The sequence below is a fragment of the Nyctereutes procyonoides genome, unplaced genomic scaffold (assembly GCF_905146905.1).
Source record: "Nyctereutes procyonoides isolate TBG_1078 unplaced genomic scaffold, NYPRO_anot_genome, whole genome shotgun sequence".
Taxonomy (NCBI): Eukaryota; Metazoa; Chordata; class Mammalia; order Carnivora; family Canidae; genus Nyctereutes; species Nyctereutes procyonoides.
In genome coordinates, this window is record NW_026575049.1 from 31244832 (window position 1) to 31272411 (window position 27580).

The 27580-nt window shown below is 42.2% G+C and overlaps 1 protein-coding gene across 4 annotated transcripts in view; it reads left to right on the plus strand.

The window, feature by feature from the left end:
• The window catches only part of LARGE1 (LARGE xylosyl- and glucuronyltransferase 1), a 525183-nt gene that overhangs the window by 426376 nt on the left and 71227 nt on the right, over nucleotides 1–27580 (plus strand). For all 4 annotated transcript variants that reach the window (XM_055328305.1, XM_055328304.1, XM_055328306.1 and 1 more), the window contains exons 8-9: nucleotides 15241–15353; nucleotides 17156–17281. In XM_055328305.1, coding sequence (XP_055184280.1) covers nucleotides 15241–15353; nucleotides 17156–17281 — 239 coding nt within the window. The remainder of the gene's footprint in view (nucleotides 1–15240; nucleotides 15354–17155; nucleotides 17282–27580) is intronic.

Sequence of the window (27580 nt, forward strand, 5' to 3'; positions counted from 1 at the left end):
TCAGTGTCTGTGAAAGCATAGTTTAGGATGGCTGCATGCTCTTAAAAGCCACACAAACACGGATCCCCACCTCCCAACAAGGAGTTCATGCACCCATGATCCTCCCAGATAATTGCTTATAGGTACAGCTCTAGCCACATGTCCCCTCCCCCCACTTCACAGAAGCAGAAATTTATTTCCAGGGAGAAATCCCACCCTGCACTAAGTAGATCTGTAGGAGGATAATGCAGTTTGGCACCACCGCCCCCCCACTCCTTCCTTCTTTCTGTTTTATTGAACACCAGAAACATTATCAAGGGAAGGACATTCTCCCCTCTTGCCTGAAAGCTTGGATTGGGGTAATTTTCCACCTTCTTTTTAAATGATTGACACCACAACAAAGCTGGATTAAGTTCTCTCTTCTTTCTCCCCAGCATTCAGTGGGTACCCTGCTAATCCAATTTATAGGAAATCCTCTCCTGTGAACTGGACGGCCTGTGGACTGCCCACATCGGGCTGGCAGAGAACAGATAGGCTCATTCATTAGCGCAGGTTCACACCCCAGAGGGTTACCACTCCAGCGCCTGCTGGAGTCGCTCTGCAGTAGGTATTGGCCTCTGTGTGCCCATGGGAATAATGTTAATAGTCCTGGCTCACATTTACTGAGCACTTGTTATAAATGTGATATTTCGAATGGATTATTATCTTGTTTAACTATCACAGCAGCCAGGAGGCTGTTTCCACAGCAGATCAGCTCCCTCAGGGCCTTTGCACTTGTAGCTGCTTCGGCCTCCTTGCTTCCCCCATATTGGCATTGTATGGTCCCTGGCCTCCTGTGGGTCTTTGCTCAAATATCACCTTCTGAAGAGAAAGCCTTTGCCAACCATCCATTTAAAATTTCAATAGATCCCACCTGAGTGCTCCTTACCTCCCATCCTGCTTTATTGTTATCATCAGACAACATGCTACATCTTCAACCTGCTTACTTATTGTCTTTTCTCTCAGCATCTAGGCTCCATGAGGACAATGACTTCTGTTTTCAGAATGGGTTCTGTATGTAGGTTCGCAACAGACATCAGTTGAATGAAAAAATAAGTGTAATATCACCATAACCATTTAACAGACTATAAGGAGAAGTTGGCAGAAGTTAGCTAACGTGCCCCAGAAAACAGAATTAACCTGTGTCTCAGACTCTCTAGTCTTTACAGTGCTGGCCACCAGCACCTGACCAAACCCAAATCCTTCTCTAGAAATTCGATCGTGCTAGGAAATAAGGAGACAGAACTGCCATTTGTGCCGTTAAAACATCCCCTTGAAGTTAGCTTTAGTGTAACAGGGATTCATGTTAACAGAAGGGCCGTATCTGGTCCCTCCTCTGCTCTAGGCACTGTGCTTGTTGAAATGCAACTCTCCAGAGTTCAGCGCAACACCAAGGCAGATCATTATACTTGTCGTGAGCAGACCTGCTGTGTGTCACAGACCATTGGAACCGAGGGAGCAGTCAGACACACGGCCACCCTTGGCAGCTCAGTATGTGGTACAAAGCATGTATGATGACTATGGATCTTAGTCATAAGTGTAGACTAGGTTTATGAAGTTTTTTTTGCAGCCAGTTTGCTTACAAGGCCTATCCAATTTCATTTCATCGGCAACCATCCTGGAAACACATGGCTTTGGGAGCCAGACAAAACTAGGTTTGAAGCAGAGCTTAGTTACTTTCAACTTTTCTGAGATGTTATAAGGAGTGGAGGTAACGGGCACGCCTAGCACGACACCCGAAGCCTGGTAGGGGTCCAGTAGTGGGCGTGGCCACCCTTGTTAGTTATCAGTGTTATCATTTCTCATCATTCAGCTTCTGGGCAGTGAATCCAGTGCCCACAGGTCAGTAGGAAGAACTGAGTTGGGTCTACCTCAGATAAAACAATAGCTCATTATCAAATGAAGTCCCTCTGCTGAGTGTTTTAGGACAACAGTCCTTTGAGTTCTTATAAATACCCATTTTACAAAGGAGTATAGGGACCCACAGAGCAGTAATGAAGTCACTCTACTTGCCCCAGGTCACATAGCTGATTTAGTAAGCACGGAGCTAACATGTGGATTAATGCTGGGACCCTTATTCTTCATTGTTATGCTTGAGTCCCCAGGCAATCCAAGTGGGAGGCTTGAGAGTTCCAGTCAGGGAAGCAACAGAAAGTACCAAAGCTGGAGGTGAAGGATTTGCACTCAAGCCCTACTTCTGCTGATGCAAAAGCTTCCTGAACTTAGGCCCCTGAGCTTAGTTCTCTGCATCTTGCTCTCCTCATCTACAAAATGAAGAGATTGCTCTAGATGTTGTCCAGGGGTCCTTCCCACTCCATGGGCCTCTCATTCCACATGCTGCAGATCTACCAGAGTCAGCACACTGTGCCCTTAGAGACCTCAGTTGAGATCACAACGTTGCCACTCACTAGCTATATGACCTTTCTGAGCCTCAGTTTCCTTATTTGCAAGCTGAGCATAATCATCCCAATTTCACAGAATAGTCCAGGGGATTAAATGATTATAATATACATGAATAAGATCCCATCAGATGACTTAAGGTGCTCCAGTGAAGGGACCGTTTATGCTGTGAGTTGATGGCACTGAAAGTATCAACAGGGATGCTGAGGCACCAGAGACTCACAGAGGCAGTGAGCTGTTACCACTTCTGGAGCAAGAGAGGTGTGTTAGTTTCTTAGGGCTGCCATAGTAAGTACCACAATTGTCTGGCTTAGCAGAGATAATGGGTTGTTTGGTTTGGTTTTGTTTTTTAATAAATTTATTTTTTATTGGTGTTCAATTTACCAACATACAGAATAACACCCAGTGCTCATCCCGTCAAGTGCCCCCCTCAGTGTCCGTCACCCATTCACCCCCACCCCGCCCTCCTCCCCTTTCACCACCCCTAGTTCGTTTCCCAGAGTTAGGAGTCTTTATGTTCTGTCTCCCTTTCTGATATTTCTCACACATTTCTTCTCCCTTCCCTTATATTCCCTTTCACTATTATTTATATTCCTCAAATGAATGAGAACATATAATGTTTGTCCTTCTCTGATTGACTTACTTCACTCAGCATAATACCCTCCAGTTCCATCCACGTTGAAGCAAATGGTGGGTATTTGTCATTTCTAATGGCTGAGTAATATTCCATTGTATACATAAACCACATCTTCTTTATCCATTCATCTTTCAATGGACACCGAGGCTCCTTCCACAGTTTGGCTACTGTGGACATTGCTGCTATAAACATCGGGGTGCAGGTGTCCCGGCGTTTCATTGCATCTGAATCTTTGGGGTAAATCCCTAACAGTGCAGTTGCTGGGTCATAGGGCAGGTCTATGGTTAAAAAAACTCTTTGAGGAACCTCCACACAGTTTTCCAGAGTGGCTGCACCAGTTCACATTCCCACCAACAGTGTAAGAGGGTTCCCCTTTCTCCACATCCTCTCCAACATTTGTTGTTTCCTGCCTTGTTAATTTTCCCCATTCTCACTGGTGTGAGGTGGTATCTCATTGTGGTTTTGATTTGTATTTCCCTGATGGCAAGTGATGCAGAGCATTTTCTCATGTGCCTGTTGGCCATGTCTATGTCTTCCTCTGTGAGATTCCTCTTCATGTCTTTAGCCCATTTCATGATTGGAGAGATAATGTTTTCTTATAATTCTGGAGGCTAGAAGTCTATGATCAGATTGTCCACAGGGTTGGTATCTTCTGAGGCCTCTCTTCTTGGTCTGTAGTGACCATCTTCTCCCTGTGTTTTGGTTCACCCTCTGTGCCTGTTTGTCCATATTTCCTCCTCTCACAAATAAGGACACCAGTCATACTGGAGCAGGGCAAAGCTCGATCATCTTAGTTTCACTTCACACCTCTTTCAAGGTCTTATTTCCAAATCCGTTCATATTCCAAGATACTGGGGGTTAGGACTTCAACATATGAATTTGAGGGGAATGCATTTCAGCCCCTAACAAGAAGGAAAGGGAGGAGATAATGCTGCCAGAAGGCAGTGAAGGATAGAGCCATGGCTGCCCAGCAGAAGCAGAAGCTGGAGAAGACACAGGCCCTGTTGGAAATACTGCCCAAACTGGAGAGTCCGTGGGAACAGAACACCCTCTCTTTCCAACCCCCCTCCAGTGTGTGGCAGATGCTTCCAACCAGGAATCGGCCCCCAGGGATCCCAGGTAATTCCATCTGTAGGGAAGTGGCTCTCAGGGTGCAGAGAAAAGCAGAGAGTGGAGCTGGAGCAGACAGATGGAGAATATGCCACCTGGAGAGACACCTGGCACATAAGAAATGTTCGAGAAGTGCTTCTTTCCACTTCATAAGTGTAGGGAGGAGAGTGAAGAAGGCAGCTGTGAACCCTACCTACCTCACTGGTTGTTTTGCAGTACCTGCTTTTTCTTTGAGCATGTGAATAATGAAGAGACTCATAGTGCACCCTTCCATGTGGACTCACTTTGTTTAAGTTTGAAATTGCAAAAAAGCTTCTTGCCCTTTTTGCACCCCATTAGCTCAGCATTCAGCCAGGCTCCAGCATACGTTCAGCTGGTCAGCATTGCTCGGCCATCCACATTGTCTCACCCTTCTTGGTAAGTAAATGAGATATGATCTTGTGCAGTGGAGCATCTAGCCAGACTGGTAGGGAGAGTCGGGCTCGTTATTTGTAAAAAATTAAAATCTCCATGCCTACAAGCTGGTCAGCAGGTCTGACTTCTATTCAGCGAATAATTACTTTTCTGTACCTGCAAAATGTCGGGCTCGAGACCTCCCAGACAGACTCAGTAGTGCTGTCCTCGGTTCTCGTGTCTACCTCTGGCTTTTCTAAACATCATAATATATTCCATTTTGTTCACTGGTAATTTTAAGACCCACTTTTTGGGATCTCTATATTCTTTCCCATAGACAGCTCCAGAAAATACTTTCTTCTTGCTGGCAGAGGTAGGCTGGAGAGTCTTTAATAACCACCTTAATAACAGTGGCCTGGGCATGGTCAACAATGTCTCTATTCAGTATCTGTCATCTCCCGAGGCCTGATGGCCTGGCCATGGTAGGCTGGCTTGTCTCAGAGCTGGTCCTGTAAGACACTCCATCTCCCTGTGGGTTTTCTGGGTGGCAGGAAAGCCAAAACTACAGCCTTTCAGCAAGCATGGTTCCTCCTGCCATGGGTATTTCTTATCACTTGCTATCTAAAATGGGCAAAATCACTTTACCTTCTACAACTTAATGGTTATCTGAAAATTTGCCCAAACCTGAAAAATGGCAGTAATAGTTTTGGCCTAAGACAACAGCCAAGGGCTCTCAGAATCAGGTGGATTTGGGGTCTGGGCGCTGTGTCCATTTCCTCAGACTGCCATGTAACAAAGTGCCACAGACCATGTGGCTTCAATAGTTTATTCTTTCAAGTTTTGTTTTGTTTTATTTTAAGATTTATTTACTCATCTGAGAGAGAGTGTGTTGGGGCCGGGAGGGAGGCAGAGGGAGAGAGAAACTCAAACAGATGCAGGGCTCGATCCCACAGCCCTGAGATCATACCTGAGCCAAAACCAAGAGTTGGATGCTTAGCCAACTGAACCACCCAGGCACCCCTCATAGTTCTGAATGCTGGAAGTCCAAACTAAGGTATTGTCTGGGCCACACTCCTGCCCTGCCTCTTCCAGCTCTGGCAGCACCAGGTGGGCCTTGGCTGTGGCTGCATCACTCCAGTGTCTGCCTGATTGTCACATGACCTGCCCTCTGTGTCTGTTCCCATGTCTTATCAGGGCCCCGTCATTGGATTAGGGCCCAGCCCTAAGTAGTGTGGCTCATCCTAACTTGATTATATCTGCAGAGACTGTTTCCCAACAAGATCCTATTCACAGGTTAGGGGGTAGGATTTGGACATACCTTCTTGGGGGCACTCACCACAACAATGCTTTTCCTCTGCTTGTTATTTGCAAAGCACACTCTCTGGCTAAGAAGATCTATTTGTAGAATCTCCTTGGATCTGTGCATCTGACCAGAAATTATCCCCTCGTTTTGGCCCAGGAGTCTAGAAGGAGCAAGGAAAGCTGAGAGATTTAAAGAGTTTGGTTGGACCAAAGTGGGGAGCAGGGGACAAAGAGAAAGCCCAGGGGAAGAGTCGGGTCCTGAGGAGCCTCAAGTGTTGTTTACTTCATGCCAGTTATTTTACTCTGAGCCAGCCACTTAGCCTTTCTGAGACTCAGTTTCCTCAGAGAGATGAGGATGGGTGGAGGCTTGGATTTGATAACGTTCTGAGGTTTCTTCTAGTTTAATATTCTTTGATGCCACAAACCTTCTTAGCCATATCACAATCTTAGCCAAATACAGTCTGTCCAGGGATACGTATATTTTTGAACCAAGCCTGCCTGCCCAGCAAGCACACTTCTCTCTGTTTGAGTACCCACATCAACTGCCAACTCTGGTGTGTAGAGACCACGTGAGTTTTCCATCTCCATATATCTGGTGCCTGGTACGTGGAAGTTCCTCCATAAATACTAATTGAATGGATAAGGGAGTGAGTGAGTGACCACCAGCCTTTTATGAGGTCTGTGCAGCCCTTTGTTCGCCATCCCTACACACTTTCAAAAACCCCAGCAAATTCAGGCTTCAGGTGGGAGGATTTCCATTTTTTCTCTTTCTCTCTGCTCAAGAGCTTTTGGAAAGGAAAAGATTTTTAAAAACAAAAAGTAGGAGCTTTTAATTTATAGGATCAAAAGTAAGTCCCAGGTAAAATCAGCAGGGGATTTTAAATTAAGTGGTTTTTAATAAACTCACCTTCTGTTGGGTCACACATGAGAAGAGAGCTCTAGCGCTTCAAAGTGGGAGAGAGGGAAGTGGTGATTTTGAGGGTCATTTTCAAGAACGTTTCCGGGATGAAAGCCCCTGCGTTCCCCAAGCCACTGGGACAGAAGTACGCACAGTGCCCACTTACAGCTTTGTTTCTCTGGTCCAAACCAGCAAAGCCACAGGAAGTGCTGAAGGACTAGGGAAACAGATTTGTATCTTCGTGTGTTGGCCCTTGCAGGGCAGATTCCAGGCCAAGAAAATGCAGACAGCCAGTGAGGACTCAGAGTGAAGGAAAACCAATATCCTACAGATTCCCAGGAGGAAAGGGGAGAAGAGGCCCTGGTAAATAAATCTGGGAGATGTTGGATGCAGTAGCCCCCTTCGAGGCTCACGAGGCACCCTGATGCAGCCAATACTGTTTATTTAAACCACATGTGTCTTAAGCTTAATTTACTGACTTAACCCTGTTTCCCACACACCTGATGTAACACACTGGTTCAGTGTGTGCAGTCACTGTGAGTTTAGGAACGGAGGTTGAATCTGAAACCTGCTCTGATCTCATCTAAAGGAGGCACATAGCCTCCGTTTCTCCTTCTGAACTAAGGAAGCATGGAGTCTGCCTTGACCAGGCCAATTTGAGCCGGATCGTTTAGCTTGACAATAGACTGGAAGCACATTGCTTGGAAAGAAAAAATGGTAGACTTGTTCTGAAACAAAAGCCTTGCATCATGCTGAAGAGTGCCTTCAGGAGGCACTACGACACACCATGGTACAGTTGAGTGGGCTCAGAGTATAGTTGAGTGGGCCCAGGCACAGAGATCAGGGCCTCCACACCACACACCAGGAGAGATGACAGGTCAATTCTGAAACACTTGTGCTGATTGGCATCTCTCTTGCCTGGCAGGCAGCCACCCATGCCCTCATGGATCTGATCAGGCCTCACCCTGTGCACAAATCCTCCCTTTCCTGGCCTCATGGAACACTTGGTCTCCCTGTGAATTTTCACACAAGCAAACTGATCATGGCCTGTGGTCTTCACAGACACAGTCCTTCAAGCATGTACTTCTGGTTTTCCAGGAGCTACCTGACTTGTTTCATCTTGAGACCGCAGATGCAGCTACATCTTGCCATATCTAGTCATGAGCATGCACACAGACATACACACACACTAGGAGGTAGCGTGGAGTGGTTGAAAAGCCACAGATCAGAGTGAGACTAATTTTGCCACTCACTAGCTATGCATGCATGAGCCTTGTCTCTTCATCTGCAAGATGGGGATCACTCCATCCACCTTGCAGGTTTGTCCTGAGACTCGGAGGGTCTGTAAGGAAAGCCCTCATCTCTAGTAGGCAGCAGTGTTACCAGCACCATCACCACCTCCCCATCTCTTCTCCCTCTTGCAGTCCCCTTGGTAAGAACCAATATCTGGCTCATTTTTAAAAAGCATTATTTTCTCCCTCCTCTCTACAAAGACCCCCACTTTTCTTTCCCTGACATCTTGGCTACGGAGCCATTGCTGCATATTCAATTTAAAAAGCAGAAACATTGCCCTCTGATCCGCAGATGAAATGCCCTACCGCTGGACCAGATGTTCACGGGAGAAGCCTTTGATTTTTAATTTATTTAGTGTTCGTCTCTCCTGCTCCCAGCACAACAGCTGAAGGTAAAGCCCTGCAGGCCCCATGCCTCCCAATCAGCTCCATTGGGAGCCCCTGTCACATCGAAGGCATGCTGCCTCCGTGCAGAGTGCTGGCCTCCAGAGCGAAGGGCTCGCCCCATGCTCCCAGAACCCCAACGGCAAGTATGGAAATGGGCGGATCATGTAGCAGCAAATGCCAGGCAAAGTCCAAAGTCAAGCTTTTTGGCACCACCATCCCCCTGACAGGAGGAAAGCTTAGTGTCACAATCTTAACTCCGGGCAAGCATTGCAAAGCCAAATCTGCGTCGTTTCAGCTCGAAAGGGTCTAATTTCAGAAGGAGCCATTTTCATCATTTTAACCAGAATTCACTTAAAAAGCTTGCTCCCACATTGCATGCATGCACATAATTTGTACTCATTCTAGTGGGAATTATCCAAGTAGAGTGAGTGATAATTAGACACCTTAATGAGGAAATGTATAGTTTCTGTAACTGTTATTTATAAGCTTTTATGTACCACTTCATATTTTCAAAGGCCTTTACAATCATTAATTAGGCTATCTCCCCAGCACCATAGGAGGGAGGTCAGTAAACAGCTAGAGTTATGTTCTCTCAGAAATGTTTTTCAGCACTTGTACAATGCGTGTGCAAACTCCTAACCTTTGAAGAAACAGGCAGATTCTCTCATTCATGCGTATCCAAGTGATTATATGTAACAGTCTATACAGAGACTCCTTAGCTGCTTAGGAACATCCTTGATGCACCTAATTTTACTCGCGATAAATTTTCTTTCCTTTATTATTATGTTTTTTGTTCTTATGGGTCTTATCCCTTAGCTGTCACTTAAAAGTCCGAGGACCTCCTGATCATGCTGGTTGGGATACCATCAGCTTCCTGTTGGACAGAAGACTGAGAAGGAACATGGGCTTGCAGATATCTCAGAATTTTTAAGTGTGCGGAGCATTCTGCACACAAGGGGATTTTAAATATTTTTAGAAAGATGAGTGAATTTGGACTGGGAAAATTACTAGGTATGCATATTTATTAATTAATATTTCTCAGTTCAGCCATATTGAGCATTGCACTGGCTGTTCTAGATACTTCTTAATGTCATAGGATTTTTACTTTGAGGTAGGAAAGAATAGCTCATGGCATATACCAGATACTTTTAAAGATAGACTTTTTTTTTTAAGTCCTCATAATCATGTTGGAGTTAATGCAGGATTGTTCCCATATTTTACAGAGGAGGAACTGGGGCTCAGAATCCCAGTGACTTTTTTCAAGAGATGTTGCTGGTAAGAGAGAATGTCAGGACTCAAAACCCTTCTGTTTTCAAGTCCACTTGGAAAAACTTGGGGTTTCCATGTTATAAACAGCTTCCTCTTCTGTGATAGTGACAGAAACATCTATGTTCCCAGAATCCATTCCACAGCCTCAGCTTGAGGATGTGGGGATATTTATTGTACAAATAACCTGTTGTTAATTACAGATTTATGAGCAAAGACCAACGTTTTCACCCACGCTAGACAATTTAATGTGGCCACTTTTTAATTTTCATTTTTTGGGCGAAGAGAGGGAAATGGTTCATTACCTTTTAAGGTCTGCTGTTCAAACATGGTAGAAAATATTTGCTGTCTGGTAGGCATTCACATCCCTGAAAGGATGAGCCTGTCTGGCCTGACCTTCACGTAGATGATTGTATCCTTTAGCTTTCAGGTTAGATATCATTTATTTCAGGAAGCTTTTCCCTAATGCTTCCCTCCACACTCAGATCACAGTCTATTTCCCTTACTGGATCCCATGCTTCTTACTGCATCTTTTATCTGTCACAGTGTTTGCATTTTTCTCAGTTACCCATTTCCCTTTCCCATTAGGGAAAGCAAGGGCTGTGTTGTATAAACTGCTAAGTTACCAGCTAACCTGGTGACTAATAGGAGGTGCTCAAAACACACCCCAGATGAATTATACAAGAAATAACTTCTGAATGCAGGCCCCATGGTTGGAGACCAGACAGGGGCCCCACTGGTTTGTTTGACATGTCAAGAGAAGCTCTTGACATATGGCCAGGTGGTAGGTGCTGGGAGTCCTGAATCCCATGAGCTCATGCTGGCCTGCGTTGGCCAAGTACACATTTGTCATTAATGTTTACCATGAGGCTGTCCTTCAAAACATCGAGACAGGGGCACCTGGCTGGCTCAGTCAGTAGAGCATATGACTCTTGGTCTTGGATTTGTAAGTTTGAGCCCTGTTTTGAGTGTGTATAGATTACTTAAAAATAAAATATTAAAAAAAAAAGCATTGAGACATATTCCATAAACCCTACTGACACTTGGAGGACACAGTCTTCATTAGTTCTAACATTATAGGATGCAGACCCTTTCCCAGATGGGGCAGCAGGAGGCACTTAAACCATGACATTGGAGATTCACCTTACTTCTTAGCACCTCACTGCCTACATCTATCCAAAAGCAGTAATAATGACTAGCCGGTCTCCTTTCTAAGAATGTTATGGAGTCAGAAGAGGATAAATGTGGAAGCTCTTGAATACAGAAGCTGACAGTGAAGTTCATAAACTTTGTAACATGTTTGCTCATGAATTTTTTTTTATTGGATTCTGTTTGAATCAGGGAATGGACAGTAGTATATTTAGTAAACATTCTGGGATTCTAAGGAGAAAAACTGCATATTGGCTTGTCAAGTTTGAAAAGAAAGAGTTAGTTAAGTGGCAAGTTTCCATCAGGCCATGTTTGCTGGAAGGAATGGTCTGTTGGAAGGAAAAAAAGTAAATCGTGGCAAGATGGTCCTGGTGTGCCCAGCTAAGGAATTAACAGCTTGTTCTTTAGACTATCTAAGATACTTGAGGCCTTTGAGCCTATGAAGTGACTTGATAAAGCAACATTTTAGGTTGGCTTTTCTGAAACAGAAAAGTTGTGGTCATTCCTTTGCTCAAAATCCTTCACTACTCCTAGGTGTCCTCAGCAGGACTTGCCAACCAGTGTGACACCTGTGCATGATAGATGCAAAACAGTGATCCCTTCAGTCCTGGGCGCCCCTGAATGGGCAGCCAGACCTTGTCTCTGGATCAGCCCTTCCAGCCACAAGCAAGTTATAAGGATATCATTTTCTGTGTAAGAAATGACATTGAAAATGGTTGTAAGGCATCCCTTTTGCACAGATACAAGCCCTTCCTGACCCATACCCCACTCACTTGCTCAGGGTCACATCCCGACATTTGTCCCAAAGGGCTCTATTTCAGCTGTCCCACCATCACACACACCTCTTCCCACATGCCCAGTCCTGCTGCTCTGCCTTTGTCCATGTCTCTTCAGACATCCCTGCCTTGTCTGCCTGGCCTGATCCACGCCCTGGATCCTGGTTCACTAAGGCCTCCCTCCTGCATTCTCTTGATAAGCGTTGTACATCGTCAGTGTGCACTTGAATCATGATGGTTTGTGTGTCTTCCACGGATGGGCCTGGCCAAGACTGAATGGTCTCCACCTAGTAAATATATGTTGAATTAATATTGAATGAAACCCATGAAACTGGGGAAAGTAAGGAAGAAAAACACACACAAGTCTGTTTCAGTTGTTTGCACAACATTGGTGCTCGCTAACTACTGAATGAGTCAGTAAAGGAAGAGACACAAAAGCCATTTTAAATATAGACTCCGTGGGACACCATGATGGCCTGAATGTAAGAGAGGAGGAAGGTGGAGTAGTTCGAGATGTTTTGGGACAAGCAGCATCCTCAACACGGCAGTCCTTGTACAGTTTGGGAAGCTGGACATCAGCTAAACTCTCAGATGTATATCTGACAAATTGGGATTAGGCTGTTAATTGCAACATTGTTTATATAATAGGAGAAACCTAGGAAGCAGCCCGAATGTCGTTCATCAGGAAATGGTTAACTTGTGGTAGGGTTATACAGTGAATGAAGTGATTGCAATGAATAGACTAGATATTGAAATCTTCACATGGTTAAGTCTTAAAGACATAACTTTGGGTGAAATAGAAAATTAGAATTGAAGATAGGCACTCTGAGACACTCGAAGAAGCAGCATATTTTGTTGATTAATACATGCACAGGGAGTGAAACTATAAGCACATGCATGGAAGTGAAACCCAACCACCTCGGTGTAGTGGTTACCCTTGGGAAAAGGAGCCAGAGTAAGATGAAGGACCTTTTGATTTATCTGTCATGTTTTATTATTCACAACAAATGTGGCAATATATTATTAGCATTTATTAAACTGGGGTGGTGGGTATTTGTCGTATTAGTTTCTAGACTTTTCTGTTGGATTGAAGGGCTCGTGCTTTTAAAAATTAACATCACACAACAGAAAAGGCTGGGTAACTGGGAGAGTAGCCCCACATTTCTGCATCTAGGATTCTGTTCTAGACGCCTGCCTCTTTTCAATGAGGCTGGCAAACGGTGGAATCACACTGGCCACAGAGGATCTAACAAGTCTTAACACCATTTAAAAGCCTCAATTCTCGGTTCAGTCCCCTGAGACTGATAGATCTCTTGACATCTCTAGAGACTTGAAAATGTACATTAATACCTTCCATCACTGTTTATGGCTTCTACCCATTTTCTCTGTATATTAGAGCATCTATCCAACCTAATTAGAATTAGTTTTGCAGTAAGATTTAATGAAATTGTCTTTTGAGTGTTTGACTGGGATACCCAGTGTTAGATTGGGATGAATTTTCTTGAATCCATCACTGTTTTCTCTTGGTTTGTAACTATAATTTTTAATTTTCTTTCTCCCCCAAAAAAGCAAATAGTATTTGCATGGCGAATTTCACTCTTTCCAAAAGTGCTTCCATGAACAATTTCAGTGGTGTCCTAGAGCTAGCTTACACTGACTAGGGGTGGGGGCATTCAGTTGTGTGCATTTCTTCCCAACTGGGTGTTCAGTGACATCACGTTGGTACCTTGAAATCAGCCAGGGTGGGAGTATTTACACCATGGGAATCGGCAAATGCTACCAATCAAGTTTTAGGGTTTTTTCTCTTGAGAGCTTGTGGTTAAACATTTACTAGCCTTCCATTAGGGGGCACAACCGCTTCCTGAGCTGCACAAGTAGCATTTTTCTCATTTCACAGATACAGAAAACCAAAAATCAGAAAAGGAAAAAGTCTTGGCCTGAGTCACAGGACTCCAGGGCTGGGGGTCCAGTCTGTGTGGTGTAGATGAAGAAGCGCTGACTTTGAAGCCAGGCAGATCTGAGCTCAAATCTAGTTTAGCTTCTCTGATATACTGTGAATTGTTCAGGTGTCTGACTTAGGCTTTCAGTTTCCTCACCTATAAAATTAGGATGACCACATCTAGCCTGTAGGATCTTGTGAGAATTAAGTGAAAAGATGCATGCAAAACCTAGCAAACCACAAAGGAAACATGCAAAAGAATGTAATTTGACCTTTTGACTTACGAGTGCAGATCTGTGTATTACCCCATTCTTACCATTGCCATATTTTTTTTAATTTCAACTTTACTAGACCAAACACCTCTGACGAAATGGTGACTTTATTTTTGCTCCAAATACGTGCCCCTGGAATATGTTTGGTTTGGGTTTTTTTTGTTTTTGGTTTTTTTTTTTGTTGTTGTTGTTGTTGTTGTTGTTGTTGTTTTTAAGTCTCAGAGTTGACATTTATGTGTGATTTGGGGAATCAGTTTCTTTCCAAAAATCTTAGAAATGTATGTACTAGGTATCAACAAAGATCATTCGTCAGCTGCCTAGAGTTTTCTCCACTGGCCATTCCTCTGAGCTAAGCATCCTGAGCAGGATTGGTGTGGGGGCCCATGGGTGCTACAATTCCATGCACCAAATTAACTGCAGTGGCCTGTGGGGAAATTCTCCTGCTGGCTCCTTGTGTTCTGGGCTCTGTGCCTTCTCTGCCTGCTCCAGCTGACCTGGGAGTGGACAGCTGCGCCTCAATCATTCAGCAAAGCCAAAATGTGCTTTTTTTTTTTTTAGACTTGCACTAGTTAATTTTTGCCTGAGTAATAAATGTATTTATTTTAACATTTTGATAAATAACAGAATACGATGACACCTTCTCTCCCTACACTGTCCCCCATTGACTCAGGTCCCTCCCCGTGAAGACTAACAAAACAAAACAAAAATGGAGCTCATCTTAAAGACCTTGCATTAGCACTGCTTTCATTGTACTTTACATATGTGTTGGTTGTCGGGACCAGAGAAGACTTGGGAAGTCAGAAACACTGGATCCAGCTCCTATGACTTGTCAATAAATGCAAAAGCAAATTGGCCAGACTTACCTAGAATAAAATTGCAGAGGAGCTGCTTTTTATCTATAAAGATAAAAATGGTATTTATTGTGCAAACACCTTCCATCAGCTAAACCTCGGAAGGTTATCATTTTTCCAGAAAAAAAACATGGGGAAGAACCTAATGCTTATAGGGAATGTACTACATATCAGGTGCAGTCCTAGAGTCTTTTTAAAAATAGTGTGGCAAAATATAACATAAATATACCATTTTAACCATCTTTAAGTATAGAGTTCAGAAGCATTAAGTACATTCACATTATTGTGCACCCATCACCACCATCCCATCTCCAGAAAGTGCTAGGCTGTTTTGCCCATCTCACCTAGTGTTTGCAGCAGCCTTGGAGGCTGTTGTAATGTTCTCCGTACACTGAGGATGCTTCAGAGAGATTGTTTAAAGTTTCATACTGAGTCACTGGTAGAGCCTGGGATTGAATCCAGGTGTGTTCATCTCCACAATATGGACAGGTGTGCCAGGCTCTGTGTCTTACTACTGCTTTTCCTTCCTCCATCCTATGCTGTTGCTCAGGAGTGATCCTGCTGCTTCTGGATAAACTACGGAAGATGAAATGGGAGCAGATGTGGAGGCTGACTGCAGAGAGGGAGCTGATGGGCATGCTGTCCACCTCCTTAGCTGACCAGGTGAGTGGCCATGTTAGAAGGTACAGTTGTTCTTGAACACCCTTGTACTGTTTCTGAAAGAAACTTGAAAATAGATGGGTCTGAATTATTTTTCCACCGATTGCATGACTGTGCCCTGAGATAGATCTGCCTTATGCTTGTCTGCCAAAGACAACAGCCGAGCTTGTTTGCGAATTCACTGTCCGTTCTGCAGACTTTGCACACTGTATGCCAGGGACGATGCTCAGCAATAGGATTGCAGAGATAAGTGAAGGAGGCAGTCCTTGGCCTCAGAGAGCTCCTAGTTTATTGAAGCAGACTGATAAGTAAATGGCAGTCAGATGTGCTGAGAGGCGGTCGCTGTCTTTGTCTTGCTGTGAGATGCATAGCTCCACTCCTGTAACTTTGGAGTACCATAGCATATTTCCCAGACAAGATTTCATTTTGCTTTTCTCACTTTTAAAGAACACCTTTTGCTTAGAACCTGTGCTATGACCTTATCCTCCAGGGAAATGCATTTAAATGGAAGGGACAAACTGCCTGGCAGGGTTAACTGACTTCTAATTCAGGCGATCTGAAGAAGCCTATGCACTCCACAAAACCATTAACATAAATTGATAAAAATCCCGTTTCTCATTTTTGCTAGGAAAATGCAGGTGCCCGAGTCTTTGACCTTGGCTCTACCAGGGTCACACATTTAGACTTTGAGTTCCCCGTGTTGAAATGGAGATAAGACTGCCCTGGGTCCTCTGCATTTTATCCTTTCCTCTTCATCCAAAAAGCAAGCTCACTCCCATGTTTTTGCTCTGTGTTCAGTGGTCCGATTCATTGTATTTTTGCAAGTTTTCTAATGCAGAGGAAGCAAGAAACTCTATAGGGTTACTATACTTTTTTTTTTTTTTAGCATTCTTATTATTCAGTATTTCCCAAGCAACCAGAAACTAATTTCCTTTTTCAAACATGAGGTCTGGTATAATGAATGAGTTAAAAATTACCCAGGTAGCTGTTTTAAACCTGAGGGGAAAATTGTCCTCCATCATCATATTTTAAGTCAGGTCACAATGACTCAAGTGTGTCCCCAAAAGCTAGCAATTGCATGTCCGTGTCCAATGAGGATAGTTTATCCAGCCATCTCCTTCTGCAAAGGCACATAATTCACCTCCCGGCACCACCTGTCAGCAGCTAGTTAATAAGTATGGCCTGGTGCAGCGAAAGCTTGGACAAAAGCCCTGAAAGAAGGAAAGCCTTCCTAGAAAAGTCGGAGTAGGATTTGGAGGTGGGGGTGTGTACTCGGGTACCATGGCCTGCAGGAAAACAAGGCACATCCATCATCGAGTCCACCAAAAGCCCCAGGAAGAGCTGCTAAAACAGGATCTATAATTTGTCTCAGCCTCTGAGCGAGTGGAGCAACTTGTCATCATGCAGTTTCCTCTCCTGGAGGCTTGGAATGGATGACACAGGGCTCCTCGATGAGTTGGGAAGAGGGGCAGAAAAGTGACTTCATTTAATATAACCCAGCACAGGTAAGAAAGATACTTCCTGTCTGCTCCCACATCCCCTTGCCTGATGGCGCCTTATGAGACCAGGAGAGCCCATGAACATCAAGTCAGCGTGGGGCATCCCCCTGTCTTTATGCAAACACAACTGCTTGGTTCTAGAGCTAGGAGAAGCAAGAGGAAATGCCCCCGCAGTGCCAGCCAGCCTACGTTCAGAGCAGGAGGTTCAAGAGAGGCCCTTGCACAGGAGGTGGTGCACTATGAGAGTTGGCATCCTAAGTGAAGCCCACCTGACTGTTTTGAATGTGTCTGGCTTTTATCTCGCAGGATATTTTCAACGCTGTCATCAAACAGAACCCCTTTCTCGTGTATCAGCTCCCCTGCTTCTGGAATGTGCAGCTGTCGGACCATACCCGCTCTGAGCAGTGCTACAGGGATGTGTCTGATCTGAAGGTAGAGTAAGGACAGGCTACATTGGGTGTAGGGCAGACCTTCAAGGAGGAAGAGGAGGAGGAGGAAGAGGGGGGGTGTCCAGCAATAGCAGAGGGAAGCTGGATGGGGAGGGCTCTTCAGGGGGCTGAATGGCTGAGCTTTTTGTGCAGTGTGGTGAGAGAGCTAAGGGCGTCAAAGGGCAGAAAGACTGTGCTTTTCTCCTTTGTTTTTGTTGGTTTTTTTTCCCCTCTTGTTTGGGCTTTCTGGAAAGCATAAGGCCTCCCTGCATAAGAACCAGCTTGCATATGGTTATTCTTCTTGCCACCTGCTGCCAGCCGTTTTGGTTCATGTCAGCTCCCCAAATCCAGTCATTTAACTCAAACAAAAACATTTATTGAGGGACTACTCTGTGCCAGGTGCTGCAGACGTGAATAACTTCCATCCTACTTTCAAGTCGCTTGTGGCCAGAAGAGAGACACGTGTGAGGAAATGAGCCAGGAGTGGGGGGAGGACATGCACACCAGGTGCTATGGTGGTTTTCGGGGAGGGGGGGAGTGGCACCAACACAAATGGCTCACTCTACCCCCGCAGCAGTGATAGTGACGGAAAAGCCTTTAGCCTCTAGGTACCAAACATTGTAGTAGGGCCTTGGAAGTAGAAGGATGAACATAGCCATGACTTTTAGGCAACCCACTTGAACCATGGAAACCTGTGTAAGGTAGAAGGGCCCACGGTGACCCCCAACCACCCAGCTGAATACAAACAGGCCCATTAGGTGGCCCACCTCAAAATATCTGTAAACCTTAGCTGACCAGTGGTTACTGACACCCGGACACAGGTACCAAAGCAGGAAAAATCCATACGTCCCCTTACCTCCTCACCCCCCCTTCACTACAGCCCCACCACAGCCTCCAAGCCTGTCTGCCAGAACATGTGTTTGCCTATATCAGACAGGCTATATCAGACAGGAAGTAGACACATGCAACCATAGAGAGCTTAAGTCATTTAATTTTTTTTAAGGATTTTATTTATTTATTTATTTATGAGAGAGACACACAGAAAGGCAGAGACACAGGCAGAGGGAAAAGGAGGCTCCCTGCAGGGAGCCCAATGCGGGACTCAGTCCTAGGACCCCACGATCACAATCTGAGCCAGAGGCAAATGCTCAGCCACTGAGCGAGGGAGCCACTCAGGTGCCCCTATGTCATTTAAATTTATTGGCATTGCAATAACAATCATTAAAAGTTTTATGAAAGGAAAAACCCAAACTTTGCTTTCCAAATAAATCCATCTTTTCCAAGTAGCTTTTGGCCCATGTCCACAGGTGTATGTTGCCTCTTACTTATAGTCCCAGTGCACATAGAATTCTGTACTCTTCTGTTAATGCACCACTCCTGTTACTCTAGCTATTTTCAAATTTTCACAAATATAAACTGCTAATGAACAGGCTAAAGTTCACACCTTTCCAGCAGTGAAATCACCTAGTTAAAAAGAAAGAAACTTGTTTTTGTTTTCTTATGTACCTGAAGTCCCTTACAAAATATTAGGGAGTGTTTAAAACAGAAGTGCCTCCATCATTCATTCTTTCAATCAACATTTATGCAGTTTCTTCACTATGTCATGTATTTCTTTGACATAAGGAAAATATATGACGTACTCAGGAATATTTCCAAGACTGTCATGAATTGGAATTTTAAAGGTGAGGAAAATAAAATCAACCCTGTAGAAAACACCAAAAAGTACCAGATTAAAAAAAAATTTAATGATTTGAAAGCATAGTCTATCAATCCATAAAGTAAATGAAGTAAGCAGAGGCCAGAAATGATGATAAAGTATGGATCCAGAAGGATAAGCAAAAAGCAACTAGATCTGGGGTGCCTGGGGGGCTCAGTCGGTTAAGTGTCTGTGTTCAGCCCAGGTCATGATCCCAGGGTCCTGAGATCGAGCCCTGTGTCAGGCTTTCTGCTCAGCGAGGAGCCTGCTTCTCCCTCTCCTTCCTGGAGCTCCTCTTTTTCCCACTATTTCTGTCTCTCTCTCAAACAAATAAATAAAATCTTAAAAAGAAAAAGAAACTGGGTCTGACATTGGCTGGGTATTTGCTAATCCTTGGGATCTAAAGGCCTGGCTTAAAAGTAGGTAACTACATAATTTACTATATAATTCGAACAAAAGAATGCTATTGTTAGCGACACTGGGACATTAGGCCAGTCAGGAAAACTATATGTGTAACCTTTCCATTGAAAGGCTGTGAGTGGGAATTTGGGTTCCAACCCCAAGGAGGACCGTTACAAAATTCTTGCTGGAAGTCAGGATCCAGGAAAAGTGAAGTCCTCAGTGGATAACAAGTTTAAAAATATCTATAGGAGAAGATGATAGAGGTGTTAATAAAACATTGTTAAATGTTTTATTCTTGGCTTTAGGTAGAATAAGAGGGAAATGTTTCCCCTAAGAATTTCTCATTTCAAGCTTGTGCTCATATTATTTGAGGGAGCTGAGATTGTACGTGTAGGACAAAAATAGAAAGAAAAAAGTGAAAATGTGCCAGGCACCTGGCAGAAGTAAACAGAAACCTGATCTAGAAGAATAGTCTCAAAAACAAGAAATACTTGAATGAATTCTTTAGATGAAGTTTCAAGAAAAATGAGTTCTCATTCCGTAATCCCTAAACACAAAGGGAAATAAGCCACCATGAGAAAGGGCAGAAACTATAGAATTATTTTTTCCTTTATATATATATATATATATTTTTTTTACTGAAGTTCGATTTGCCAACATTTAATCCAATACCCAGTGCTCATCCCGTCAAGTGCCCCCCTCAGTGCCTGTCACGCAGTCACCCCATCCTTCCCCCGCCTCCCCTTCCATTCCCCTTGTTCATTTCCCAGAGTTAGTAGTCTCATGATTTGTCACCCTCTCTAATTTTTCCCACTCAGTTCCCCTCCTTTCCCCTATAATCCGTTTCACTATTTCTTATATTCCCCATATAAGTGAAACCATATGATTGTCCTTCTCTGATTGACTTACTTCGCTCAGCATAGTACCCTCCAGTTCCATCCACATCAAAGCAAATGGTGGGCATTCGTCCTTTCTAATGGCTGAGTAATATTCCATTATATATATAGACCACATCTTCTTTATCCATTCATCTGTCAGTGGATATCAAGGCTCCTTCCAGTTTGGCTATTGTGGACATTGCTGCTATAAACATTGGGGTGCAGGTGTCCTGGCAAGAAACTGTAGAATTAAATCTCAAAGACTTTAGGTATGAGACTCATCAGATATAAGACATAAGGGTTTTTATTTTGTGTAAGAAATAAAAGAGAATTAAAATGATGGAGGAACAAGAGAGTCTCAAAGGCAAATGGACCTATTTGGATCAAATAGTCCTTTTAGAAGTGAAAAATATAATTATTGAAATTACAAATTAAATGAATGTGTGGAGCAGTAAATTAGACCCGGCTAAACAGAGAATACCAGAAGAGATGATAGCTGAAGAAATTATCCAAAACCCAGCACACAGGGAGAAAGAGAAGAACTGAGAGAGAAGTTCAGATATTGGGATATGTCTAATTAAACTGTCAGAAGGAGATAATGGAGAAAATTGGAAGTGAGGCATCTTTGTAGTAAGTGGGAATTTTCCAGAACCATTAAAAAGTATCCATACATACAAGCAGTTTAAAGAAAGAGAAGGCTGTGTTAGATCTATAGGAGTAAGATTGCAGCACCTTAAAGTGATTTTTTAAATAACTAAGAGAATAAACAGATTCTCTACGAAGACATTGCATGTGTAGAATAAGAGTTCTTAGCAACAACAACAGAAGCCAGAAGTGTAGAAGTAATACCTTTACTGTGCTAGGTGACCACAACAATACATTGTATACCTAGCAACACAAGAGAAAGAATATTCAGATGAGCAAAAGCAAAGAGAATTTACCACAAACACAGCTCTGCAAAGAAACTTCTAAAGGATTTATTTCAGGAATAAGGACTGTGATTCCAGGTCCAAGAAGGAATGCTGAACAGACAAATCAGACATATGTAGGAATTCCTAATAAAAATTTCTAAAAAGTAGTATGTAACTGTGGTCTTAGAAAGGTTATACCTAAAATAACAGCAATATCACATAAGTCAAGAGGAACATGATTAGAAGAATTAAGGTATTCTAGAATCAGTGTTTTGTTGGAGAGGGGAACGAAATAATTTTAGGTGCTAAGGTAGCTATGCTTGCTAACCTTTTAAGCTTAAGCTCTATGAATTGGGAAAAGTGCATAATTTATAAATTCATGGTGGGTGAGATGGTGAGTGGAGTAAGAAAAACCAAAACAACCAACCAAAATATCTCAATCTTTAGAAAAAAAGAGAAGAATGCAAGAAAAAATGACAGCATAGGAAAAAGAGAAAGCAAGAAATCAGATGGTAGAAATAAGTCTAAATATATCAATAATCAAAAAAGCAAACTAGGTTTGAGGATGAAAAGACACATTGTCAGACTGAACAGGAAATAGTATTCAACATATGCTCTTTATAAAAGATCTACCTAACACATTGACAGTTAAATGTTGGAAAAGGAAAACCAAGATAACTGTCTTGGTAGCAAAGCATTGGTAGGTGTAGAGACGGTCATTTTAAAAATTAAAAGTTTAAGGGTGCATAGGTGGCTCAGTCGGTTAAGTGTCTGCTCAGGTCATGATCCCAAGGTCCTGGGATTGAGCCCCACATTGGGCTCCCTGCAAGCCAGGGGTCTGCTTCTCCTTCTCCCAGTCCCCCTTCTGTGCCCTTTCTCCTCTCTCTCCTCTCTCTCTCTCAATTAAATAAATAAAATCTTTTTATTTATTTTTTTTAAGATTTTATTTATTTATTCATGAGAGACACAGAGACAGAAAGAGGTAGAGATACAGGCAGAGGGAGAAGCAGGCCCCATGCAGGGAGCCCGACATGGGACTCGATCCTGGGTCTCCAGGATCACACCCTGGGCCGAAGGCGGCGCTAAACCACTGAGCCACCCAGGCTGCCCTAAAATCTTTTTTAAAAGTTTTCACTAAGAAGATACAAGAACTCTAAACTTGTATACATTTCATACTATGGCATGCATATAGATATATTTACACACACACATTCAAAGCTCAGTAGAACTCCAGAAAATAAATCGACAAATCTACTATCATAGTAGAATATTTTAATGTATCCTTATCAAATATCGGAAGATCAATCAACCCAAGAAAGTGGATTAAAAATATAGAAGATTGAGGTACACAGTTAAAAATCTTGATTTATTGGGCAAATAAGAAGCCTTGTACCTAACAGAGAATATACACCCTTCTCAAGCTCACATGAGACATTTACTATAAGTAACCATGTTCTGGACCATAAAGCAAATCTCAGTATGTTTCAAGAAATTTACATACATATACATAAATTTGAACATGTGTGTGTGTGTGTGTGTGTGTGTGTGTGTGTGTGTGTGTATATATATATATATATATATATATATAATCCAGGACACAGTATAATTAAATTAACAGCAGTAAGATTTTTTTTAAATATATTTGAAGGGCACCTGGGTGGCTCAGTCAGTTAAGCATCTGCCTTCCCCATGGTCCTGGGATGGAGCCCCACGTCTGGCTCCCTGCTCAGTAAGGAGCATGCTTCTCCCTCTCCCTTTGCCTGCCACTCCCCCTGCTTGTGTGCCCTCTCTCTCTCCCTCTCTCTCTCTCTGTCAAATAAATAAATAAAATCTTTAAAATATATATATATATATATTTGATTAAAACTGAGAGCATACTTTTTTTTGTAAATTTATTTTTTATTGTTCAATTTGCCAACGTATAGAATAACACCCAGTGCTCATCCCATCAAGTGCCCCCCTCAGTGCCCATCACCCAGTCACCCCCACCCCCCGCCCACCTCCCCTTCCCCCACCCCTAATTTGTTTCCCAGAGTTAGGAGTCTCTCATGTTCTGTCTCCCTTTCTGATATTTCCCACTCATTTTTTCTCCTTTCCCCTTTATTCCCTGTCACTATTTTTTATATTCCCCAGATGAATGAGACCATATAATGTTTGTACTTCTCCGATTGACTTATTTCACTCAGCATAATACCCTCCAGTTCCATCCACGTCAAAGCAAATGGTGGGTATTTGTTATTTCTAATGGCTGAGTAATATTCCATTGTATACATATACCACATCTTCTTTATCCATTCATCTTTCGATGGACACCCAGGCTCCTTCCACAGTTTAGTTATTGTGGACATTGGAAACCATACTTTTAAATTACTCATGGTTCTAAGAAATCATAATTGAAACTGATACCTACTTAGAACTGAATGAAAATAAAAACGATACATGTCAAAATTAGTGAAATAATACAAATATATGAGGAAATTTATAGCCTTAAATTTCATATTAAAAAGAAGGGAAAAAAGAAGAAAGGCTAAAAATTAATAAGCCAAGTCTATAACTTAAGATGATAAATAAAGAACATTGGAACAAATTCAAAAAATAAAAGGCAGGGCATAAAGAAGATTGGAGCAGAAATTGATCAACAAATTATTCTACAAAGTCCAAAGTGGGCTTCTTGAAAGGAACTGATAGAATAGGCAAAGCAGTGGCAGGACTCCTTGAAAAATAACAAGAGAACTCACCAATAAATAAATAGGAAGCCATAAATGCAGATTCATGTATTCAATCCCTACATGTCTTTGAGCCAATCTTCTTTCTGAGTTCTAGAAATACAGCAGAAATTAAACAAAAGTTTCTTACCTTGTGGAGTTTTCAATCTAATATATAAAGATATAAATAGATACAAATATATAATCTAATATACTATGTCCTATAATATATTAAATATAATATATTAAATATAATTATAATAAATTAAATATATAATATTATTATGCTATAATATATAATTATAGGACATATTAAGAGAATGCTGTAGACAAAATTATGTCAAAAGTTTGAGAACTTATATAAAATGAACAAAATCCTAGATAGTATAAATTATCAAAACTGGCTTAAGGAAAAAACAAATTCTGGATTATCTTCTAGCCATTAAGCCATTTTACAAAGTACACAGTATCCCTAAATGATGAGTAGAGATAAGTGCTACCATTCTTTTTTAATCAAAAGATAATTCCAGGACTCCTGGGTGGCTCAGTCAATTAAGCATCTGCTCTGGCCCCAGTCATGATCCCAGGGTCCTAGGACTGAGCCCCCTCATCAAGCTCCCTGCTCAGTGGGGAGTCTGCTTCTCCCTCTCCTGCACCCCCTGCTTATGCTCTCTCTGTGTGTCAAATTAATTAATAAACAAAATCTTAGGGTGATAATCAGGGGCCCCTGGGTGGCTCAGTTAAGCATCTGCCTTTGGCTCAGGTCATGATCCTAGGGTCCTGGGATCAAGCTCTGTGGTGGGCTCTCTGCTCAGCAGGGAGCCTGCTTCTCCTTCTCCCTTTGTGCTCTCTCTCAAATAAATAAAACATTTTTTAAAGAGACAATTCAAATTTTAAGTAAATTTCCAGAGAATAGAAAAAGAGGAACACTTTTTAATGCATTTCAATGAGGCCACAATATCCTCAATACCAAAATCAGACATGGAGAGCACAAGAAAGGAAAACTAGGCCTGTCTCACTCATGAGAGGTTTGCAAAAACCTTAAGGAAAATATTAGCAAATCGAATTCAGCCATGTATAAAATAGATAATACATCATGGCCAACTTGGGTTTATTCCAGGAAAGACAAGAGTGATTTAACATTGAAAAATCCACAAGTATCATTCAGCATGTTAATAGATTAAAGGAGAAACAGCATATAATCATGTAAATAGATGCAAGAAAGTGATTTGATAAAATTAGATATTCATTTATGACAAAAACTCTCATAAATAGTATCCACTGAAAACCTACAGCAAAGTTTTGCTGAGCATCTGCTTAGGGATGTGCTAATTAATTAGTAAAAAAAAAGACAGAGAGCCCAAGAACACGCATACCTATATGGAAATGTGGTGTATAAGAAAGTGGCTTGCTGGGCACTGGAGAAAGAATGTAATCGTCCACCAATGGTGCTAAGGCATCTGATTATCCATATGGAAAAATGAAAACTGATCCCTATCTCATATCATGCACAAAATTAATTCTGATGGATTAGAGACTTAAAAGTGCCAGGCCAAATTAAACTTTTATTTTAGAAAAATTATTTTTTTTTAATTTTTATTTATTTATTTATTTACGATAGTCATACAGAGAGAGAGAGAGAGGCAGAGACACAGGCAGAGGGAGAAGCAGGCTCCATGCACCGGGAGCCCGACGCGGGATTCGATCCCGGGATTCCAGGATCACGCCCTGGGCCAAAGGCAGGCGCCAAACCGCTGCGCCACCCAGGGATCCCCTATTTTAGAAAAATTAAATAACTGGCCTGTGACCTCAGAATTGGGAAGAATTTCTTTGACAAGACAACAAAAGCATATATCATAAATGAAAAGATCTGCAAATTCAGCTACACTGAAATTAATAACTCTCACCAAAGTAACATCAATAAGAGAAAAGAAAAAAGACATTGTCAACATATATAACTAACAAAGAACTAGTAAGTGAAATACACAAATAGTTCTTACTAATTAATAAGAAAAATGTGTAAAAGAGTCATTTCACTGAATTGTAAAGAAAACAGCCAGTAAACACTTAAAAAGATCTACAACTCTTTGTTAATCTGGGAAGTGAAAATTAAAACCACAAATAATTTCACCCCCACCAAATTGGAAGAGTGGTACTATCAAGTCTCAGTTGATCTGTAGGAAGTCTCCAGTCTTGTTGACAGAAGTGTCCGTGGATCAGCCAATTGAAGCAACACTTTAGCACCATCTTATAAACTTGAAGTAGTACATATTTTGCAATATAGTCCTTGGATGTACGTGGTCAAAAATTGAGAAGTGGGTAAGCTTCAAAAGGAAGCATTCCCCATTCAGCTGTCGGGGCAAATATGACAAGACATTGAAGCAATCCCTGGGTTCTCGTAATAAATTGACATTTCTTCACCAGGCAAGAGTACAGGAGACTTCTAAACTCTCAAGTCTTATTTTCATACCAAAAATAAAACCATAAAATTTCTGTAAAAATCAGTGTTACTGAAGATCTTGACAGTCCTTAAAAAAGGAAGGAAACTCTGACATGTGCTACAACGTGGATGAATCTTGAAGATATGCTAAGTGAAATGAGCCAGGCACAAAAGGAAAACTATCGATGGTCTCACTTATATGAGATACTTAAAATAGTCAAATTCATAGAGAAAGGAAGTGGAACAATGATTACCAGGGGCTGGGTTGAGGGGAAAATGTGGAGTTAATGAGTACAGATTTCTATATGAGACATTGAAAGAGTCCTGGAAATGGTGGTGATGGTTGCATAACAATGTAAATGCACTTAGTGGCACTGAACTATACACTAGAAAATGGTTAAAATGGTAAAATTTGCGTATATTTTACCTCAGTAAAAATAAAATCAAGGGTGAGGAGGACCTTGGTGGATGTCTTGTGCAGATGATTATTCTTAGCAGGATTAGTATGAGTTTCATTAAAGAAACCAGACAGGTATGCATAAGCCAATATCTTTGACATGGTATCTGAGAGCCTCTAAATTGGCAGTCACAAAAAGGAAAAGTCAAGGCACCATAAAATAGATTTTCTCTGTGAACTTTCAACTTGAACATTTTATAAATGCCAGCAAAGCTACTAGGTGTCCAAGTGAAAGTGTGTCACGTCTGCCCATCACAGATATACCAATGCATTCATGCATTTACTGGGTAGTTACTGTATGCCAGGCACTGTTACAGGCCCTAGTGATGCAATGGGAGACAAAACAAAGTCACTGGTCACCTAGAGCTTAGATGTTAATGTAGCAGGTGGCTACGCCGCTTTGACGTTGTTCAATGATTAGTTAAGTATTGTCACTTTGAACCTGTCAAACAAAATAACTTCTGAACTCTTTGCAGCCTATTCTATGTTTAAGTAGAGGACTTTCAAATAGGAAAACCAGGAAGACAGAGTCAAAGCATGTTAACCCCTCTCTCTCTAGAGAAACCTAAAAAAGAATCTGAAAGTCATTTTACCCACTAAGATCTTGTCTAACAAAATATTAGAATCCTTAAATATACCAACATATAAACATGGGAGAGAGTTAAGGGATGAAGGACAGCTGACAAGTCTAGGTTCCACCCTTGGGGCACATCAGGGTCTGGATATTGCCATGGAGCCTGAGGGCCTGGTTCAATAACAATGTGTGTGTGTGTGTGTGTGTCCCTCCAGGCCAACCTGGGCCTCAGAGTCCAGG